This window comes from Gadus chalcogrammus, chromosome 18 (genome assembly GCF_026213295.1).
Source record: "Gadus chalcogrammus isolate NIFS_2021 chromosome 18, NIFS_Gcha_1.0, whole genome shotgun sequence".
Classification (NCBI taxonomy): domain Eukaryota; kingdom Metazoa; phylum Chordata; class Actinopteri; order Gadiformes; family Gadidae; genus Gadus; species Gadus chalcogrammus.
This window is the reverse complement of record NC_079429.1, coordinates 14494908-14517005: the sequence shown is the minus strand read 5'-3', so window position 1 is coordinate 14517005 and position 22098 is coordinate 14494908. Positions and strand designations below refer to the sequence as shown.

The 22098-nt window shown below is 46.3% G+C and overlaps 2 protein-coding genes across 4 annotated transcripts in view; both read right to left on the bottom strand.

Annotated features, from left to right (window-relative positions):
• Nucleotides 1–1932: 1932 nt before the first annotated feature.
• LOC130371184 (antigen peptide transporter 2-like) lies at nucleotides 1933–11222 on the bottom strand. The gene is made up of 11 exons (XM_056576862.1): nucleotides 10609–11222; nucleotides 10335–10449; nucleotides 10073–10203; nucleotides 9575–9780; nucleotides 8996–9193; nucleotides 8525–8653; nucleotides 7042–7230; nucleotides 6606–6779; nucleotides 6178–6337; nucleotides 4818–4954; nucleotides 1933–4000 (listed from the first exon to the last, which is right to left on the bottom strand). Exons 1-11 carry the CDS (start codon nucleotides 11096–11098, stop codon nucleotides 3821–3823), a joined length of 2109 nt encoding a protein of 702 aa, XP_056432837.1. The 5' UTR covers nucleotides 11099–11222; the 3' UTR covers nucleotides 1933–3820.
• Nucleotides 11223–11455: 233 nt separating this feature from the next.
• Nucleotides 11456–22098, bottom strand: part of LOC130371185 (cytohesin-1-like) — a 14321-nt gene continuing 3678 nt past the window's right edge. Inside the window, exons 1-12 of one of the 3 annotated variants that reach the window (XM_056576865.1) lie at nucleotides 19944–20816; nucleotides 18466–18548; nucleotides 16045–16109; nucleotides 15807–15873; nucleotides 15583–15701; nucleotides 14731–14924; nucleotides 14287–14435; nucleotides 13892–14004; nucleotides 13219–13297; nucleotides 13029–13100; nucleotides 12768–12922; nucleotides 11560–12404 (exon numbers count right to left, since the gene is read on the bottom strand). In XM_056576865.1, coding sequence (XP_056432840.1) covers nucleotides 12326–12404; nucleotides 12768–12922; nucleotides 13029–13100; nucleotides 13219–13297; nucleotides 13892–14004; nucleotides 14287–14435; nucleotides 14731–14924; nucleotides 15583–15701; nucleotides 15807–15873; nucleotides 16045–16109; nucleotides 18466–18480 — 1107 coding nt within the window. In that variant the 5' untranslated portion in view covers nucleotides 18481–18548; nucleotides 19944–20816 and the 3' untranslated portion in view covers nucleotides 11560–12325. Of the gene's footprint in view, nucleotides 12405–12767; nucleotides 12923–13028; nucleotides 13101–13218; nucleotides 13298–13891; nucleotides 14005–14286; nucleotides 14436–14730; nucleotides 14925–15582; nucleotides 15702–15806; nucleotides 15874–16044; nucleotides 16110–18465; nucleotides 18549–19943; nucleotides 20817–22098 lie in introns of those variants that run through there. The other 2 variants (XM_056576864.1, XM_056576863.1) reach the window with 2 other exon arrangements.

Sequence of the window (22098 nt, the reverse complement as noted above, 5' to 3'; positions counted from 1 at the left end):
TGAAAGCTGTTTGTGTGAGCTTGCTAAAAGTATATAGACCAGTTTTCCTGCCAGAAATAGTTGTAGCTGCGACATTCAATGGCCATACCTGCAGATTATCTACAAGGATAAGCATTAATTGATCTCATTACAAAATGACAATCGAAATATCAGGAAAATTGCTAATATGCGTTACAACCTCAATTCAACGCCATTTCGACGTGTGGTAAATGACGTTGAAAATTAGCACGCAAATCATCGTTGAAACAACGTAGTATTTTCGACATTCTCCGACCGTCGAGATAACGACTATCCACCACGTTGATTCAACGGTGAATTTTAGTCGTCTGACGGAAACCGACTATTTTAACCAACAATCAACCCGTTTTCGACGCCCCATTGCTGTCTGGGGTACAACTAGCAGGTGTAGATGTATGATGGGCTTGGGGCCGGGTTTTAACATGGCATTTACATTTAGGGCAGTTAGCAGACGCTTTTATCCAAAGCGACTTACAATAAGAACATTCGTCAGAAGAAAGAGAAACAACAATATATTGCTGTTGGTACAGTGAAGATATTATTATTACAGTTGCTAGGTTAACCCATTTCCCGTATACGACAAAGATAGCTAGGATAAGATGCTGTACGATGCTACTATTTCTAAGTGCCAGGACGTACAACATACAAGTGCGTTCATTTAGTGCCTGGACGTACAACATACAATAAGTAAGTTAGAGGGGTGTTTTTAGGAGAGTAAGGGAGGAGAAGGGGCGGTGGGGGTAAGGGATGAGGCTATAAAGAGTCCAGTTTAACTTGTCGGCAGTTTTGATATGAGGAGCCTATCTCTACGTAGGTTGGATGCTGAATAACATCAATGTGGTCCTACTTTGGGACGAGCAAGTTGAACATGAGGACTCCCACAAGTGATCTATTGATTTGGAGGCTATAGTTTCTCGTACCTACGAGAATTTACATCATCATATTAAGTTAATATTTACTCAAACAAACTCGAGTTGGTCATCTTTATGCTATGTTCGGTGCCATTGTTTTTTGTCATATTTTCTAACATTTTTATATCTCACATATTCGAAGAAAATAATGAACAGTTATGGACCAAATATTAAGAGTTTATGTCATGTTTTAAATGTGGAGAGATTTATTATGCACGAAAACCTTCTTTGCAGTTTCCTTGCCTTATGGGAGGGATAATTGCTAACATCCAATAATAAAACCTTTCCAAACGGAGTCGTCTTTATCATGAACGCATTGAACACACATCATTCATTCTGTACCGTGCATTCATTCATTATTTGCCGGGATCCAAGGAACTTCAATAACTAAACCATAACTATATGGAAGCCCATCTTAGAGTATGTCTCCCTCTGTTTAACAGGAGCGTAACTGCATCATATTATTTAACTAATAAAAAATACCACTGGCAGATTATCAGGGAATATGCATTAACTAATCCGCCCTGCTATTGAACAATTATTTTCTTCCAGACTTCAGTCGAACCACCCGCTTTCACTGCTGAGAGAGCCTGACATTCAAGCATTTCCTTACAATTAGTGAGTGCGTCTGTTTTATTGTTTCACGTTTTACTGCGATAAACTCGAACCCAAGCCCCTCTTACGCCTACATGTATGTGAGTGCCTGATGAGGAGCTGGATGCCATCCAGCCAAATGCAGCCCGTTCTGACTTATGATTAGTATGAGTAGGCCAATAATCACCTAATTCAGTACATCCTTTATACTTAAGTATTCAAAATTCAAAATTATAATTTCTAATATCAATAAATTGCTGTAGCCGATTGTTTTCATTACATTTACAAAAAAAATAAAATAAAAAAATGTCAGCAGCATCTTTGTCATTAAACGTTGCCAAGGTAACATGTGCTCTTGTGAAGTGCTGTCCCAAACCCATACCTGAGCCCAAGTGGCCTCACGCACTCTCTCAGCACCTAAGATCAATTAGGTCTGTGAGTCCTTAGCCCTCAGGGCTCACTTTGGGATTGGGCCAATGATCAAGCGGCAGGTTACGCGCATAACCCGTTGGGTGTGGCCGTACCTTAAGACATTCAAACTATACAGTACAATTCCAGAGACAGATATTGTATCAAAAGATCAAAAAAAGAAAAGAAAAATAAAGATCAAAACCCCGTCAACGACTACTAAGGACGTACTGTAACTGGGTCTTGAAGGGTTGTTGTCCCATTTCGTAGGGGTAGGGTTGAGGGGTAGGGTAATGGTTTGTGCCTATGGCCTTATTCTGTACCAGCCGTGCTTTCATTCATTGTTGGCCGGGATCCAAGGAACTTCAATAACCACAACTAAATGGAAGCCCTTAGTATGCCTCCCTCAGTTTAACAGGAGCTGAACTGCATCATATTATTTAATCAATAAAAAATTACCATTGGAAGATTATCAGGGAATATGTATTCCAGCCTGCAATTTGTTTGACACCCATCATAACTTTTCTTCCAGACTTCAGTGGAACCAGCCATTTGCACTGCTGAGAGAGCCTGACATTCTAGCATTTCCTTACAATTAGTGAGTGCTTCTGTTTTATTGTTTCGTGTTTTACTGCGATAAACTTGAACCCAAGCCCCGCTTACACCTACGTGTATGCGAGTGCCTGATGAGGAGCCGGATGCCATCCAATACGTTTTAAGTCGTTTTTTAAATGTAAAAATACATCATATATCATCAATTCAAAAATGAAAAACACAAAAAATCGTAAAGAAATAGAATCAAACATTTTATAATAGAAAAAGCGTTGTTATTTCTTTTTTATACAATCTACAGATCAATATGCAAACATCGTTTTAGTTTTTTGTTAAAAATAAGAAATAATAAAAGAACACAAAAAAGATAAAAAACATGAGTAGCTAAACATAACCGCGGGGAAGGTAGTGTATAAATCAGAACATCTTTAATCAGGTATAATATGATCCAAGTATGGATATGGACTCAACCCCTAGCTCAGCTCCTAGTCCAAGTGATGGTCATCTCCCGCCTCGCCTATTGCAACTCGCTCCTGGCAGGACTCCCTGCCTCTGAGATTAAACCTTTGCAGCGTATCCGGAATGCGGCAGCGCGCCTCGTGTTCAACCTACCTAAATTCTCTCATGTGACCCCCCTCATCCGGGACCTCCACTGGCTCCCTGTAGTAGCTTGCATCAGATTCAAGATGGTGGCCCTGGGATACAAGGCGGTCGATGGAACTACCTCCAAGCGTTGGTCAAGCCACACAGCCCAGCTCGATCCCTCCGCTGAACTACCTCGGCTGGACGTCTGGTACCGCTATCGCTACAAGCAAGCAAAGGTCGATCAGTGAAGTCCAAACTCTTCTCTGTTTTGGGACCTCAGTGGTGGAACGAGCACCCTGCCGATGTCAGGATCGCAGAGTCACTCACCAGCTTCCGCAAAAGACTCAAAAAAAGAAATCCAGTCTGCCCACCAATGTATGTTGTACGCCCAGGCACTTAATGTACGCACTTATTACACTCACTTAATGTACACTTATTATACGCACTTAATGTACACACTTATTGTACGCACTTAATGTACACACTTATTATACGCACTTAATGTAGGTTGTATTGAACTTTCTATGAACATCTTTACTGTACCGGCAGCGATATATTGTTTCACCTCTTATGACAAATGTACTTATTGTAGGTCGCTTTGGATGAAATCGTCTGCTAAATGCCATGAATGTAAATGTAACCCAGGAGCCATGAGACTATGGGAAAATGAAATGAAAGTATGTTTCTCCATCACATAAATATCGTGGATAACGCGTTGTTGATGTTCTGAGTGCAGAAGAAGCGCTGGGCCTCTAGTGGAACATGGCATGACGGTGGTAGCGGCCTCTACTGGCCATGAGCTCCAGGTGCGTGCCCTGCTCCACGATGGCCCCGCCCTCCATGAACACGATGTGGTCCGCCTCCTCCACCGTCCTCAGCTGATGGGCCACCACCAGTAGGGTCACACCCTGCCCCCGCAGCTGCCTCGCCACCTGGCACACACGCACGTACACACACACACACAAACACACACACACATAGCGACACACACACACACACACAGGCACGCATACGCACGCACGCATACGCACGCACACACACACACAGACAGACACACACACACAGAAACAGACACACACACACACCGACAGACACACACACACACGTACGTACGCACACACGGACAGACAAAGACACACACGCAGGCTGAGAACCAACCTTGGACCTTATAGGCAGCAACATTTCAAGACCTCCCACATGCTGTATGTATGTTGTAAGACCTGACACTTTTCAAAAATAAATAGTAGTAAGCATTGTGTAGCGTCTTATCCTAGCTACCTTTGTTGTACACAGGGAATGGGTGAACCTAGCAAATGTAAGTGCTTGGCACTTGTTTCTATGAGTTGCTTTCCTCTACTGACAGCGATATATAGTTGTTTCTCTTTCTTCTGACAAATGTACTTATGGTAAGTCACTCTGGATAAAAGCGTTAAAAACGCCCTAAATGTAAATCCCACAATCCAGTTGGATTTATGCTTTGGGTTTTATCATGTTTATTTTTAATTAGGTGTAGGTGTAGCGTGGGTCACGCCGTTTTGGACGCCACCCCTCTACACAGCGTGGTCTCGAACCTGTAACCCCCAGGATTGGAGGGTTAGCTGAACACTAAGCACTGGGCAAAAGCCTTTCGGGTCTGCTTCAAACACGTTCTCGGGGCCCGTGCGTGGACTCCACGGCCCCTGAGAACGTCCACCGGCCCCTGGACGTGGGGCCTACGGAGAAGAAGCAGTCAGGGTTTGGGTGACGTACGGCGTGCTGCACGTCTGCGTCCAGGCTGCTGGTGGCCTCGTCCAGGATGATGACCCGGGGCGTCCGGACCAGAGCTCTGGCGATGGCCACGCACTGCCTCTGCCCCGCCCCCAGCTTCACGCCACACTCCCCCATATCTAGAGAGGGAGACAACACAACGGGATTCATTTTGGGTCTTATTTCTGCAAGTGACACTACGTCCCTTTAGTGGGCTTTATGAGTTATTGTTCATTTATAGATGAGGATCTATAAATATACACACACACCACACACACACACACACACACACACACACACACACACACACACACACACACACACACACACACACACACACACACACACACACAAATACATATTTAAAGAACTTTGAGTGTCTTGAAAAGTAATATTATAAAATGATGTTATTATTATGATTGAAAATAATTAAAAAAAATCTTCATATCATATGTTAAATTTGACAAAGAATACCTATTGCTGTGTGTATAGAGGTACGCAAATACATAACAAAGGAAGAAGAACAAACAGTGAGCCGTAACACCAGGGGCCCTAACTTGCACCCAGCGCAATTGACTTTCTACACCGACGCATTGCTAGTTTGCACCCGCCGCTAAGCTGATTTTCCCCCGCTGTCAACTTGCGCCGCTAAACTTGCGCCCTGAGAGGCGTGTCGCGAAAAGCAGATGCGTGTTCCAGCGCAAATAGTTTAAACACACGCAAACTAAACTTGTAACGCATAATACAGTCCATGGCAATGTATATTAACGGTGGGACAAATTCATATCATGAACACAAGTCGATAACGATAATGTATAGAATACTGGTAAGAAACGATGTTTGTTAATGTATTGCTGCATATCATTAAATAGACCCACAGTTGCGGCCACAGTACCGCATATCATATGTGTTAAGTTTTCTTTACCGAAATTTACATGACGACTCAGTGTTTCTGAAGTTGTAGAAGAAAACGCAATTCCATGTCTGAACAGGGCAATATTATTTGGCCATAAACTGATCCATTTGAAGTTTGAAATTCATGTGGTCATGCATCTGTCTCAGGGGAGACTGCAAACGCGCTGCCAAAATATCAACTCGTCAGGTTAAAATGCGCTCATGGCTCTTAAAGAGGATGGGAGATGGCGCTCTCATTGGTTTAGTGCATGTTACGCCCAAAACACAGAACTTTGATATTAGGTATTCAGACCAACCCATTTTAGATTTGTGTTGGGCGCAAGAGTCATTTATCCGCCGGTATAAGCAACAGCGCCAGAGATCCGCCCACAAACTACATGCGTTTCGCGCTTCTCACTTGCGTTTCAGACCGATATAATAGGGCCCCAGGAGTGGGGCGACGACCGACCTGTGTCGTATTTCTGCTCCAGCGACGCGATGAAGCCGTCGGCGCTGGCTCTCCTCGCTGCCTCCTTCAACATTCCCAGGGTGCAGTTCTCCAGCCCGTAACCGATGTTGGACCCCAGCGAGCCTGAGAACAGGACTGGGTTCTGGGGCACCAGGGTCACCTGCACAAAACAGCAATACAAAGTAATATACAAGGGAATCTACTATAACGAAGCAAGAGATTATTTAAGAGCATGTCATACACCATTATGTGTTCTTTGCAAAATAATTTGTTTCCTGAAAAGTTCTCGGTGGGCTCTTACTAAGAAGTCCTTTGTAGTAAGTATTTAATTTTGCATGAGAAAATAAATGTGCTTGAGTAGAAATGTGCTTGAGTTTGTTTGGAGTCTAAATATCCCTTGTCCCTCAGGAACTGAACCCAGGGACTACCTTCTGGTGGAGGTATTTGTGTTGGTAGCTGTGCAGCGGCTGTCCGTCCAGCAGGATCTGTCCGTCCTGAGGTTCATACAGCCTCTTCAGGAGGCTGACGCAGGACGTCTTCCCTCCGCCAGAGGGACCCACGAGAGCCGTCATCTTCCCCGGGCGTACTTCCAGAGAGAGGGACTATTGCAAAGAGAGAGTGTGTGTACTGTAAAAGACCATATTGTATTCTAGGGAGAGTTGTTTATATATATATATATATATATATATATATATATATATATATGTATATATATATAAAGACATATATTCCAGTTTACTAATAGTTTGCAGCTCTTTTGAGCCTGGTTTGTTTAGTCTGAAAACTACAATTCAATTATCGTTTAAATTATTTTATTATTACCATCTGTATGTGAAACAGTCCAGTCCCCAAACAGATGCTCACCTTGAGTACGGGTTTATCAGGGGTGCTCGGGTAGGCAAAGGTCACGTTCTGGAAGCTGATTCCGCCCGCCAGTGCCTCGGGGGCCAGCCGTCCTGCCGGTTTGGCGTTGGGCGTTCGGTCCAAGTAACCCAACACTTTGGCGATGACTCCGGCGGTGCTCTCGAACTCTCCAGTGGCGTAAAGGAACTCCTGGAACAACCAGAACCCTTTAGTATGACTTCCATTTTGTCTCAAGACGGACTAAACTGTGAATGAGACCCAAATCCCCCATAGTCTCATGGCCCCATAGTCTCATGGCTTCCATGGTTTTATGGCCCCCATAGTCTCATGGCCCTTATAGTCTTATGGCCCTTATAGTCTCATGGCCCCATAGTCTCATGGCTTCTATGGTCTCATGGCTCCCATGGTCTCATGGCTCTCATGGTCTCATGGCTCCTATGGTCTCATGGCTCCCATGGTCTTATGGCCCTTATAGTCTCATGGCCCCATAGTCTCATGGCTCCTATGGTCTCATGGCTCCCATGGTCTCATGGCTCCCATAGTCTCATGGCCCTCATAGTCAAATGGCTCCCATAGTCTCATGGCTCCCATGGTCTTATGGCCCTTAGTCTCATGGCCCCATGGTCTCATGGCCCTCATAGTCTCATGGCCCCATAGTCTCATGGCCCTCATAGTCTCATGGCCTTCATACTCTCATGGCCACATAGCCCTCATAGTCTCATGGCCCTCATAGTCTTATGGCCCTCCGTCTCATGGCTTCCATGGTTTTATGGCCCCCATAGTCTCGTGGCCCTTATAGTCTTATGGCCCTCGGTCTCATGGCCCTCATAGTCTCATGGCCCCATAATCTCATGGCTCCCATGGTCTCATGGCTCCCATGGTCTTATGGCCCTTATAGTCTAATGACCCCATAGTCTCATGGCCCTTATAGTCTCATGGCCCCATAGTCTCATGGCTCCTATGGTCTCATGGCCCTCATAGTCTTATGGCCCTCAGTCTCATGGCTTCCATGGTTTTATGGCCCCCATAGTCTCGTGGCCCTTATAGTCTTATGGCCCTCAGTCTCATGGCCCTCATATTCTCATGGCCCTCATATTCTTATGGCCCTCGTAGTCTTTTGGGGTCTGCATTGAGCATAGTGCCGCTAAGGTAAAGCAAAAATCTCCATCTGCCTGCAGCTTCCAGAGTAGCGTTCGGTTATTAGATAAGATTATTTTTCTATTGCTCTACGGTGGAAAGAAGTCCAGCGATGTTTTCTGTCCAACCTTCAGAGAGCTCTGGAAGTGTTCCAACTGTAGATTTTGAATGACGCAGCACGTTGTGTAATATTGAGAACGTTTTTGACAACCAGGTCTGAGCGCCGCCCTGAAGTTCACCTCGTTTTACACCTAGTTTAATTTATGGCACCCAAGGCCTCCACATGAAAGGAGTTGAGAGCGTACAGCAACGGCCAGCCATTGGTAGGATTGAGGCCGACTCTCACCCGTATGCTTGCTGAGAGAGGTCCCTGGTACAGGAAGAAGGCGAGCAGGTCACCCACGGTGATCTGACCAGAGGAGATCAGGGAGCGGCCCTGGACCAGGATGAGCACCTTGATCCCCACGTTCAGCAGCTAGAGGAGGACAGGTGACAAGGGATTCATTTAGAGCGTCTTCTTCGCATTTCACTTTCTGGTAGTAGTCAGGTAATATTCATGAATTTGGTTATTCTCTCTCCTAGGGCTGTCCAAGAAATAATTACATTATTTTAAAAAGATACCTTCATTCTTTTGTAGTCCAAATAAATTATTAATTTAAAAAAGCAGACCTCCAAATTATTTGAACAGTGCAACCCTTAAAATAAAATACTAAACAAGGTTTATTAAGACAGATAATCCGTCCCAATATGACCCTCAGACTCATCCACTAAGAAGAGAGTTTTTATTGAACCCCCTTCTCCCAGCCGCCCTCCTCACCCTTCGCAGCAGGAGGAAGGTGGCTCTGTAGAGTCCCATGCGTGTCTTGAGGTCTCTCATCTGGTCCAGCGCCCGGCCGTAGACCCCCGCCTCGTAGGGCTCCGCCCCGCAGCTGCGGACCACCCTGATGTTGCCCAGAGTCTGGGTGGCCAGCCGGTTGTTCTCCGCCTGGCAGTCCTGCAGCTCCTCCTTCATTTCCTGTGAGACCCGCCATGAGGAACACTGAGACCGTGAGGCACAATCCAAAGGTTCTGGGTTCAATCCCCGGTACACCTGTAGGCCTGCCTGCTCTAATGACCTCTATCTGAATTCAGCTCCTAAGAAATACAATATTGGTTTTCAGTTTATTACACACACTTTCTCATCTTATGAAGCAAAGCCCAGAACAAAGCCCAGAACAAAGCCTTTAGTGCTTTGTCCATCATCATCGTAAGTGTATGAAATGGGATTTGGCCAAGCTTTCCAACTCTCTCACAAATGTACTCAACATCACTGTGGCTCTATGAATATATTTACATCAGGCCTGCATGCATGACAGTTCTAATGGTTCTTGTGGTTCTCATATCTGTTACTTCCTACCTTGCTGTACACGCTGTACTGGCTCTGAATGAGGCTCAGGAGACGCATCTCCACCACGGTGAGCAGGGTGAGCTGCCAGGACAGCCTGACCATCAGCTGCAGCATGAGGACGCCCTTGATGGTGCTGCGTACCAACAGGTTACAGTTCAGCGCCACGGTTTTACCCATCTTGTCCACGTCTGAATGCAGACGGGAGGCCAGGCTTCCTGAGAGGGGGATGAGTGGGGAGGGAGGGAAGGAGAGAGTGGGAGAGTTAGAGTGGCGGGAGGGAGACAGAGGGAGACGGAGAAAGAGTCAGTGAAGGTGACGCACAAGGATTAAATGCTAACTAAGGAATGTGCCGATTAAATGAAATTCACTTTGAAAGTAAGCCAGGGGTAAGTACACCAAGAAATAGCCATACCCCAGAACTACACACACTACTACACACACACGTAACACACACACAGACACACGTGTCTGCTCACACACAACAGGTATTATTAGTGTCTGTATCACCAGGCTTGTTGTCCTCAAAGAACTGTATCTCCTGCTGCAGCAGATTGCCGTACAGCAGTCTCTTGACCCTCTGGTTCAGCCTGGACAAGATCCACATAAACGTGCCTCCTCTCAGCGCAGCGAACAGAGGGCTAGAGCAAAAGAAGAAAGACAGGTACTGATGAATGCAGAAATACTGGGACAACAATAAAGTAGCTACGGCCTATGTATTCTTTAAGGAAGGGTAAATCTGCACAAGGGAAACAACTACTAACAGCCATACCTTCCAAGAGAAAAAAGGGCTAGCCATCCAAGGTTCTTCAGAAAGTGTGTTTGATAGAGCTGACCTCGCAGCATATCAATGACTCTTCCCTGATACAGTGGGATGTATGCTTCACCTATCGGGGAAAAGACACACAGATAAAGGATTATTATTTAAGTTGGCTACATAATGCTGTCATTTGTCAAAAGTCTGAGCTTTTCACACAATCAAATATAAAATTTTGAAAACGTACATATAATATTAAACTTATATTGTATAATATTGTTAAACTTACAAGCCACGCCGAGGATGAGGAAGAAGAAGGCAAACATAAGGTAGAGGCGGTCCGGCATGAAGTATTTCAGCACCCTCTTCAGCACCGCCGTTGAGCCGAGATTTTGACCTCCTTTCTTCTTCTGCCCATTGGTCAAATCCATCTCCCAAAACGCACATGCTATGATGGAGGAGATCTGGGCCAATACGACCATACCAAGCGTAGGGACTGGACTTCCGTTAAAAGTAGAAAACCCAACTAGAGTTCGAACACTTTCAAAGACAGGAAGCAATAGGCACACGAGAGTCACGAACCTGTTCACCACAGGTGTGGGTTTGTCGTCAATATAAACGGTCCATGTGTTAATTAGTATAATTTTTAATACTGCAAAAGTCCACAAACCAGGCAATCCACCACAACTTGGGAACTGAAGCAACACCAGTTCGGCAAAGAGTATCAGCCAGAACATAATGTCCAAGAGAAGGACAAATCCATACGTCTTCCATTTCATTTTCGTCGACTTAAATTGTTTATCCTATAATAAAGGAATATACATGGAATGTTTATTCCAATAAAAGGAGGAAGCAAGTACCCCAATGTCTGTACGACTTTAGTTTCGCTTTGGATTATCTCGCGCGACCAGTATTCACGAGATTTGCAGGAACAGGAAGACCAATCTTAAATGTCGATACATATTTTATTGTTGCCAGAAGATGGCAGCAGAGAAGGCTATACTTATAAAATTGGTCATCCAGTCCATAAGCTACTCAAGACTAATTTTTAGCAGTTTAATGAATGCCCTGTCTGTGGGATCCTGATACTGTTGAACGGACCCAACAACAAACGTGACAAGTATATCAAACAAAGGTCCAATCTTATATCACTTTATTGAAACAAAATGTAAAACAATAACTTACAATAAATCGTTGTAAATAAATATTTTACTATCTAACAAGTTCCTTCATTTGCATAAACAGTGCAGAACTTACCACTACAAACAAAATATTCTTATGTTGAAATTGGAAAAAAGTAAATGAGGACATTCTTATTTAAATAATGTAAACACTTTATTTACAAAGTATGATATTTTTTTTATGTAGCTCAAAGATATGTAGATAGTAGGATAACCTAAATGTCCAGCATTTTGTCGCCCTTGCTTTCAAATAAATTGTATTTGAATATGAGGAAAGGCTTAGAAAGAATAGTATAAAAAATGTCCCATCAAAGAAATGACAACTGCCATTTTGTGACACCATGAAATGGATTGGGGGGACTTCCTGTTGAGCTCAACTGCAGTATCACTTAAATAGCAAAATATCAAAATTATTTTTGTCCTCTAATTTGTATGTTAGAGGAGCAGAGGGAGGTGTAAGTTTGCCGGAAGTGCTTTGATTGTAGATCATTCTGTGTCTCGACAGAAAAAGTAACAATTACGCTTGAGGAGGGAGTTTGCTCTAGGGATCTGCTTGTTTATGTGTTTTAGAAGAAAGAGAAAGAGTTAGCATGAGAGCGAGAGAGAGAGAGCGAGGGAGCAGATAATGGCGCCGGAAAGGCCGTTCCTCTCGGTCTATAGGCTAGGTCCAACGGTTAACCCCTGTATAGGTATAGTGTTCCTGTTATGAACCACACAGGACAGGGTCCCTCATCCAAAATGGCCCTGTGGGCATATAGGTCCTCATAGTGCACTGTCCACAGCATGGGACGGACGGACAGACCAGTGGTCGCTCCGACGCAGACGCTACAGCCCCTTGAGGGAAGACACCTTCTTTTTCCGGGCCGCCAGCATCTCGTAAAAGGGATCCTTGCTGATGGCCGCTCTATAGGGAGGAAGAGACACGGTGGACAGAGTGATGAGCCAGGGCACGTCTGTTTAAACTGCACCCTTTAAACACAACGACCAGTCAGTGTGCTGTGTATAGGCAGGAACACACAACACATTTTAAAAAGTCTTCTAAAGCACAATTTAACAAAATAAGACAATGAAAGAGAAATGTAAAAGGAAAGCATAAGGTCAGATAATATGTATGCCAGTTCAGACAGATGGACATTATAGGAAAAAGCCACGGAAAACCGAAGATTCAAGTTTTGAGCCCTAAAGTTGAGTAAGGGTGGGATTAGGACAGGCAGGGACAGCTTTGGAGCAGGAGGCGGGAAGTGAGGCGGGGTGGGGAGGGGCTCACTTGATGCTGGTGATCCACTCGTCCTTCTCCTCGGTCGTGGGGGCCGAGATGCGGTAGAAGGTGTGGTTGCCCTCGACGACGCGGCCGTCGGCCTCCGTCTTGCAGGCCTTGATCACCTGGTCCTTCTGGTCCGGGATGTAGAGCTCAAAACAGTTCTGGGAATAGAGAATGGAGGGTGCACAAAAGATTGGCCACGAAATAAATACAACGATCCGTCTTTACTTTAGTAACAGTTTAAGATGCAGTACTTTAAAAGCTTACCGGTTTCTTCGAGTCTTCCACCTCTCTGATGCTGAGGTTCTCCAGGGGAATGATCCCTCTGGGTTCCTTATCCTAGGAGGACGACAGAGGGAACGTCATCACGGTGAGAATACAGGGAGCGCGGTACGGGCCCCGTCTCCTGGACGCCGGTGCCTTGCTCGTTCTTTGCCATTGAGGGGGCCCTACTCACTGTGGTGTATTCGAAGTAGTAGAGGCAGTTGTCGGTGAGAATGAACCAGCGTCTTTTCCAGGTCTTCACGCGTCCCCCTGGTTGGTCAGAGGACATGTGAGCGAGGGACTTGGGGAAAAAGTCCAAAAAACACCGCGGAACATTTGGTGAAGCCGGCTTCATTAATGTAGTTGAAGTCATGACGACAGTCACTTGAAAGCAGGCATGCTTGATGTCCGGGGTGGGGGGGAGGGGGGGGTGAATGGCCAGGCATGGAGCGGAGCAGAAGCAATGTTAAGAAGCTTATTGGCTGACACGGAGGCATCTCAAAACATGAAAGGCCAGATGCTTAGGGACACACAGCGTAGGGCCAAGAGGCCTTTGGTAGATGCAACAAAAATACAAATGACCTTTTTTTTTGTGCAAATGAAAATGGGAAGTTAGGCGAAACGGAAGCAGATATCGCCGCAACAGCGCGCATGAGGGACAGCAAAGCAAAGCTCAAAAGCGTCACGTGAAGATGGCGTTTGCAAAGCTTTTTTTTTTTTTTAAAAGCTCGTACATACCTCCTGGTGAGACCATCCCATGAAAAACAAGCGAAACAGAGAGAGTCACAATAAAGAAGTCATATATATATATATATAACTAATATATCTTGATGGGACTTCATAGAGTAAGCACACACACACACACACCTAGCTTCAGCAGCCACCCCTCCCGGTCAGGGTTGAAGAAGGTGTGAGTGAGGTCATTCCCGTCATCTTCTGGAATCTTGAAGGGTTCATTCTTGATGCTGTCGTAGAGGTTCTGTAGAGACATGATCGAGGAGTCTATAAGTCGAGGGTTTTAAAGAGACCCTTTGGATATAGCCCCACCATGTAGCCTATTTATATTATGAATATAAATAGTATGTTTGGTGATGACCTTTCATGGGCTATCATTTACATTTCGTCAAGGGAATATCTGCATATGCAAAAGGCAGCAGCCTCCTACGAATTGAGCAGTGTATAGGGCTGTACCGAAATGGAAATTATAGAAAGATGAACACGCAGGGTGCTGGTCTGATTATATCTAGAAGAAGCCCCGTACCCTGAGCAGGTCTTCTGGGAGGTCTCCGCCGTCATTGATGCCTCGGTTCATGGCGGTGAACCTCTGCACGGACGGCTTGTCCTTCACGTTGGGGTTGTGCAGGCTGGTGTTCAGCATGATCACAGCGAACGACAGCACGTAGCACGTGTCTGGAAGGGCCAGAGCGGGGAACACCTGTGAGTCCCTCACCACCTCCTCCGCACCCTCCATCACCTCAAGCAGCATTGCACTTTAGGGGATTTCGCTGACGCTTTTATCCAACACGACTTACAACCATTCATTCACAGATTCACACAGCGACGGCGTCAACCACGCAGCGCGTCAGGAGGAGCAGGGGATCGAACCAGCGACCTTCCGGTTAGCAGTCAACCCGCTCTACCTGCTGAGCTACTGCCACCCCTACACCGCCTACAACACCACCTCCTAGTGGTCTTGGGTCCTCACCTGTGCTCTGGAAGACGCCGGCGTTGCAGTGGCAGTAGCGCTGGGCGAAGGCCTCCATCATGCGGTCGATCTTCTGGGCCTCGCCGGGCAGACGGAAGCTCCACAGGAACTGCCTGAGGGCCTGCACCAGGTTGAGGTCCGTGAACTCATGGAGCTGCACGAAGGCATGCAGGACCTGGAGGTTGAACTCATCTCTGGAGGGAGGGACACACACACACACACACGCACACACACACACACACACACACACACACACACACACACACACAAACACACACACACAGACACAGACACAGACACAGACACACACGCACGATTAAAGGACATACAGCTTCTCGGTGCCTCCGTTGAACATATCCAAACATGTATGAGGAGATATTCCCATGTTTTGATCTTGATGAGATGAAGAGAGTATTGCTGTGGCTACCAGACGATTCCCGCAAGCTCATGTTTTGTTTGCTCTACAGACAAGTGCTGACTCCCCTTACGTACAAAAAGATTGGTCTGGAACGAGCTAGGCGGACCAAGCAGGACCTTTTCACTAATATGAGGCAAGAGGACAAATACAATGATGGTGCAGGGTGCCATAGAGGCAACTTAAAAACAAACAAAGATGGGGGCCACTGATGTAGAACGGTCTGTTGATTCCCCTTGGAAATCACAAATGAACGGAGAGGTCCCAGACCAATTGCAGTTTTCCATTCGTCTGGCGATGCCAGGCTAACAGAGTAGGGAGATAGGGATTACGATAAACCACCGCATTTTTGGAGAGGATGCTCCAAAAATATAATCTGTCCATAATCGGCCTCCAAAATCCTCAGCGTGTGCCATGGACATCGTTGCAATGCTCACCTCTCCCCCAGGTAGTCTCCTATGGCAGTCTTGTTAAGCCCCTCCCCCTTGTACAGGAACTGGGCAATATCATCACACGTGTTCTTCAGGAGGGCGCTGTCAATCAAGAACCTGATCCCCTAGGCAAAGGAAAACAAGAAGGATGAGAAGACAGCCGCTATCCAGCTGAGGTCGATACTCGGACTAGCCTTCATAGTCCAAATGGGTTTTCCATTGTCGCTCACCTTCTTTGGGTCCATATTAAACTTCTTACGGCCCATGGCCATCTGTTTATTCCTCTGCATGTTCTTTCTATGGATAAAAATCATAGAAAGAACGGAATGGATTTCATTAAGGCCCGAGGACGCCAGCCCCACCTCCACAAGATCAGCCCACGCTGGTACCAAACGCTTCCAGGCCTGTGGGGTCTTATGCGGATCTAGTCTGGCCTTATTGACCAGTTGGTACAGAACAGAACATTACCTCTCTTGGGTGAGTCCCAGGTCCTCGATCTCACAGGTCACCTCTGCAATCTCATCCTTCAGACGCTGGGAGAGAGGAGAGGACCGTTAAACATGTACGGCGATCGCCGAGAGCCGACACTGCTAGGGGGAAGGACTGTGCACACGAGGACACAAATTATGTCAAAAGATTGCATTACAAGCTGCCTCCTTGTGATGTCTGCCACTTTAAGCCAGCCCCCACAGAGTTTGATGCTGTGTGCGTGTGCGTGTGCGCGTGCGTGTGCGTGTGCGTGTGTGTGACCCAGCAGCCATCCTGCTGAGCTGACCCAGCGAGGCAGGCTGACCAGCGAGTGGTCAACAGTGAGGACTCTGAGAGCCAAGGCTTTCTTTCTCCCCTGGAGGTATTTGGGACAGGGGGATGAATGCGGCCCGAGAGCCGCTGCACCTGCTGCTGGGGGTGGGACCAGGCATCCCCCCCCCCCTCCCCTGACCCAGATTCCCCCCAGTCATGGCTGCGTCCCGTCTGCGTGTGCAGGCTTTCACACGGGGAGGGTGGGAGGGGAGGTAAGGTCAAAGAATGGGACATCTCAGTGGAGCGGCTTTGAGAGCTCAGACGCTTAGGTTTTAGTAGGAACAACTGTGCAGAGAAACCCTTTTAGTCGGAAATACTGTGCAGAGAAACACTTTTAGTCAGAAATATTGTGTGCAAAGGAAAAATGGCAAGAGAGAGCGACTGCGCCAAACAACAGGGAGGCAACCTGACCAGTAGGTGTGAGGAGAGAGGCTCAGTGACAGCGTTTCGAGAGGATTTGGCTATATCTACAATGTGTGAGGATTTATTTGTTTGTGAAAGAAAATCTTCCAGCTCAAATTTGAACACTGATTTGAAGAAAGTGTTTTGTGCTGAGAGTTTGAGGCAGGATGGTGAAAACGCACTTTGATGCAACCCAAAAAAGGGACTTGAGTTTTGAGCAGAGTAGAGCGCACACCGTTTTTTTCTAAATAACAGGCTTACTTTGGGAACAGTGAAACGATGGCATAGATTACTACGTGGAAGATCCTTCAAGACATATAACCACGTATATTACAAAAAAAGATTTTGGGTTCCCAAAAAGGGTTGGGGCTTTCAGAAGTGTGATTCTTAACACCTTGAATATCTGAGAGTACAAACTTACGTTGTCTGACCAAATTTTTATTTGATAAATGATTGAGTACGGTAATAATAATCAAGTACTATCATGTATTAAACACTAGAGGTCCTTTGGAGGCCTTATGCCTAAAGCATGTCTTGTTGGGACCATTCTGCAGAGATTTCCATGGCTACTAACCAGCCTTCTAAACTTAACTATAATGACAGGGACTTGAGTCTCCATTACTGAAAATATTCCATGGCTCATTACCCAAAATTCTCCAGGGTAGGGCAAATGACAGGAAAGCGAGGAGCAAGAGTCACAACCCCTGATGTTAGTCAAATGCAGCCAGTATGCGGCATGGTGGGTAGTGTATGGACATTTGTGTTGGACAATGCTCACAAATCAACACAAGGCTTCCTAAGAGTAAGCTGGAGGAAAGCTTACACACGCACAATATGACGAATCATGTTGGTTGCACAGGGATGCACACACGTAAAGAAGGGTCATTGACACATGTCGTGCTTTGGAATTATCTGCATAATGCATTTGTTTAGCTGAGAAATATAAGCTGTGGCTAAACCAGCACGCAAATATGGACAGGAAGAGGGCCGCACACACCCACACACTCAGACACACACGACGACCAAGGCAAACCTTCTGGAAGTCACTAGAGACAGGCGATCAGCAGCTGTGAATAACGTGCAAATCAGTCCTTACATTGACCGGTCCAAAGAGACGTACATCAGACCCTTAAACAAGAATCTGTGACCAACGTGTATGAAGCCTTGCATGAAATACGATGAGGTGCAGGGTTAACGACATACGTTGGTGAGAATGTGCAACCTAATGCACGGCGCTTTAGGTGGGCTTGCGTGGTTGTGGCAAGTTTGTTGCCGTGGTAAATATCCCAATGTCGTTTGCGAACAAGGCTAGGGTGTTCATGGTTCAGTCGAGGCACTACTAAGCCACAGGTCAGTCAGGAGGGTACACACTATAGTTGCAACATGGAGGTAGCTGCTGTGAACAAGCCAAATACTGTTTAAATAAAGAAACATTCAAAGGCCCTCTTGGAAAAGCGCTTCCAGCCCTGACACAAGATATAGACTGCTCAAAGGCAGGAGGAATCACTCCTCTGACCACACTAGTGTGTTCCTGTGTGTGTGTGTGTGTGTGTGTGTGTGTGTGTGTGTGTGTGTGTGTGTGTGTGTGTGTGTGTGTGTGTGTGTGTGTGTGTGTGTGTGTGTGTGTGTGTGTGTGTGTGTGTGTGTGTGTGTGTGTGTGTGTGTGTGTGTGTCTGCGTCTCTCACTTGTATGTCTTGCATCAGCTCTTGCTTCCTGCGTCGGATGCTCTCCAGGTCCCGCCTCTCTTCAGGGCTGAGGTCATTCGGCACTAAAAGATGAGAAGAAGACATGGAGACAACAGTCACCAGGCAGACAGAGGCGTCCCACACAGACCAGAGAATGCCTGGGCTGGGAGGGTTATTAATACAGCCCTGCTGCAACCCCTAATCCATCAGATTGGACCACATGTCTGCCAGACACTCCAATCCATCCCGCTTTATGTGTCTCACACACACACACACACACACACACACACACACACACACACACACACACACACACACACACACACACACACACACACACACACACACACACACACACACACACACACACACACACACACACACACACTTTTAGAATTGGTCTTTGGACCCAAACAAAAAGCTGATCCAACCAGTCCTCCACTGCAATAGACAGCCAGTTTCAAACCAAAGTACCACATCTGTCCGAGGATAGGCCGGTGGTATTATGCCCTGGATAACTGAACTCAATACAGCATGCGCTGAACAACAGAATAAATGTCTCCATCCTTCCCCACTTGAAATTCACACCCACATAAAAAAGGGATATAAACCCCCCCCCCCCCCACACACACACACACACACACACACACACACACACACACACACACACACACACACACACACACACACACACACACACACACACACACACACACACACACACACACACACACACACACACACACACACACACGCGATGAGGTGCAGAGGGGAACCACATGGCAGACAGCAGATCTGTAGTGGGAGGCTAAAACAAGAGCCAGAGTGAAGGTTTAAATGTCAGTTATAAGGGGAGAGGAGGTTCGGCCAAGGCATCACATATTTCGAATGCCAATCCTATGGTGAATGTGGCATTTCTCTCCATGTATAATTTACTTATAAAAGCAAAAGCGACACTCTATAAATAAAGAAAAAGGCCATGCCAAAGGCATTCAAATATTGTAGGTTAAGAACAAATGAAGGGAGGGGCCGTTGTTCCCCGAGGTACTGATCTCAGCCCAGTATTACGGCTTTACACTCAGCGAGCAGACAGACAGCACTTGACTATGTTGTCTAATCCAAAATGGTTACTCCTACATACAAGGACACGCGAATCCAGCATGTGTGATGTGATATGGCAGTTGTTACAGTGTAAGAATCTTTATCGCTATGCACACATTTACATCCCCCTGCGAGGAAGTCTAAAGTAGGCTGGAGCTGCTCCCATTTTAAAGTCAGAGACAAGAATAACTCCACATTGAGGTGTCTCACACACACACACACACACACACACACACACACACACACACACACACACACACACACACACACACACACACACACACACACACACACACACACACACACACACACACACACACACACACACACACACACACACACACACACACACACACAAACACACACACGTTACTTACACGACTCCCGTCCAAGCTCGGCTACCTAGTCCACAGGTCACCCAGAGTGTGGGTGGGTTTGTGTGTGCGCGTGTTAGCAAGACACGGGACACAGTCACAACCGTGACGCTGAAGAGCAGCTGGTCAGTACAAACGGATGTAAACTTGTCTTTTTAACCTTCACTTGTAACCCTCAACCCCTCACCACCCCTCCCACCTACTGCTGCCGTCCCCATCCTCTGCACGCTTGACAGCCGTTAGGAAATCATACGCAGGCCACTGACGGGAACGGTGAAGGCAACAGCGGCCCAAAGGCCGGGGCAAACAACCAAACAAAGAGTGGGCTATTTTATCAGCTGTTCCGTCGTGTGGTCTGCGGTTTGTCAATAGAGGGTCAAAAAGGAGGACAGACGCACACGCGACGCAAACGCAACGGCTAACCCACCGAGGAGGGTGAGGGCAGTCATGATGGCATGACTCTGAAATCACAACAGCCAAATGCTGAAATCCCACAGTCGACTATTTCCATCAGCAATGACCTCAATCGTATTTGTGTCTTGTGAGGGAATCAAAAGGCAGATAATCCAAACTGAAAATAAATATATTAAAAAAAAACGTTACTCCAAATCTATCCCAGACTCCAGTATTGTGTATCCAATCGGTCAATTTTCCACAGGTCTATCCTGTTCCAGACAACTGAGTAGGCGGCCTGGGCTGTGAAAGGTCCTGGCACGGATTGGGGTCCGGTGTGATGGGAGCCCTGCCCCTCCATCCACTCAACGCTGAGGTCCGCCCGCTGGTCCCCCTCCCTCCAGCACCGCCCAGCCTTAAGCCTCCAAACACACACACACTCTGCCACAGAGACAGAGCCAAGAGGGAAGGAGAAGTATGGCCAGCCTACAGTTATAGCAGAAGAGTTTGTGTGTGTATGTGTGGGAGGGAGAGAGAGAACGCCAGGAAGACCATTGCCCAACGTGTACGTGTGTGTGTGTGTGTGTACACGTGTGTGTGTGTGTGTGTGTGTGTGTGTGTGTGTGTGTGTGTGTGTGTGTGTGTGTGTGTGTGTGTGTGTGTGTGTGTGTGTGTGTGTGTGTGTGTGTGTGTGTGTGTGTGTGTGTGTGTGTGTGTGGGTGTGTGTGTGTGTCACCTCCAACCCTCTCCCTCTGTTCCCTACCACTCCTCCTACCTTGCACGTCATACAGACTACCCCCTTGTGTATGCACCAAACTCCCCTGAAAAACACGGTATTATATTCCTTCCATTATCACTGTGTGTAGCTCTATGGTACACACAGAACAGCCCTCCTTGTACTAATGCAAGGGGTACATCACTATTTTGTGATACTTACTATTTATAAGCATATAACAAGCAAATTGTATTGCATCTTTATTTACCAGAGTATACTAACATAAGAATTACCCATTGGTAGAAGTTGCTATTCCAGGTAGTAGCAATCATTCTTAGAATAGTGTACTGTAGTTGTTATTTTTTGGAAATATGAGTGAGAGTCCAAAGCCAAAATAAAGTAACCAACCCACTCAAGTGCCACTAAAGGTAATTTTCCTTAATGTCTTAAATTTTCCCATAGTGCCCTTTGTTGCATAGTCCTGTCCAAATTCCCAAGACAACAAGGTTCACATCCTCTACGTTGCTACGACGATGTGTGATGCTGAGAACTTTCAACGACTGTTTTATGACTGGGGGTCAGACTTACATTTGGAAGTCCACTATGTTTTAAGTTTATGTTTTTAATGTTCTACTTCACTGACTACTCTCCAAGTCAATATTTATTTAGTGGCAATCTAAAAATATATATATATTTAAAAAAAAAAAAACTGAATGAGTTGACACAATGGTGATTGAGTATAGGGCCCACTAATCTAAGCCACTGCATTTGCAGTATTACGAGAGTTACCCTAGGTGGCGCCAACGAGAACGAAACAGACCTTCGAAATACCAGTTGAACAATGCTTTTCCAAATCATTGAGGCAAAATTGACTATAAATCATAAGCTCCATTAATGGTGGCATTGCGTGGAGCTGGCCACCAGCGGAGCAGAGAACACAACGTCACCGTGTTCAGGATCACCTATGAGCAGTAAGCCTGTCGTGAGCTTATACCACTACCAAGTAAGTGAACACAGCCTTAGCAGCCGGCAGCCGCCCACTGTTTTTGG

What these genes read in the sequence shown, in the direction of transcription:
- LOC130371184 (XM_056576862.1), bottom strand. Translation starts at nt 11,098, where the DNA reads ATGAAATGGAAGACGTATGGATTTGTCCTTCTCTTGGACATTATGTTC. An exon ending in CTTTGAGGACAACAAGCCTG is followed by an intron (nt 9,781 to 10,072) that starts GTGATACAGACA and finishes TCCCCCTCTCAG; the next exon opens with GAAGCCTGGCCTCCCGTCTG. An exon ending in ACGCAGACGTGCAGCACGCC is followed by an intron (nt 4,001 to 4,817) that starts GTACGTCACCCA and finishes CGTGTGTGCCAG; the next exon opens with GTGGCGAGGCAGCTGCGGGG.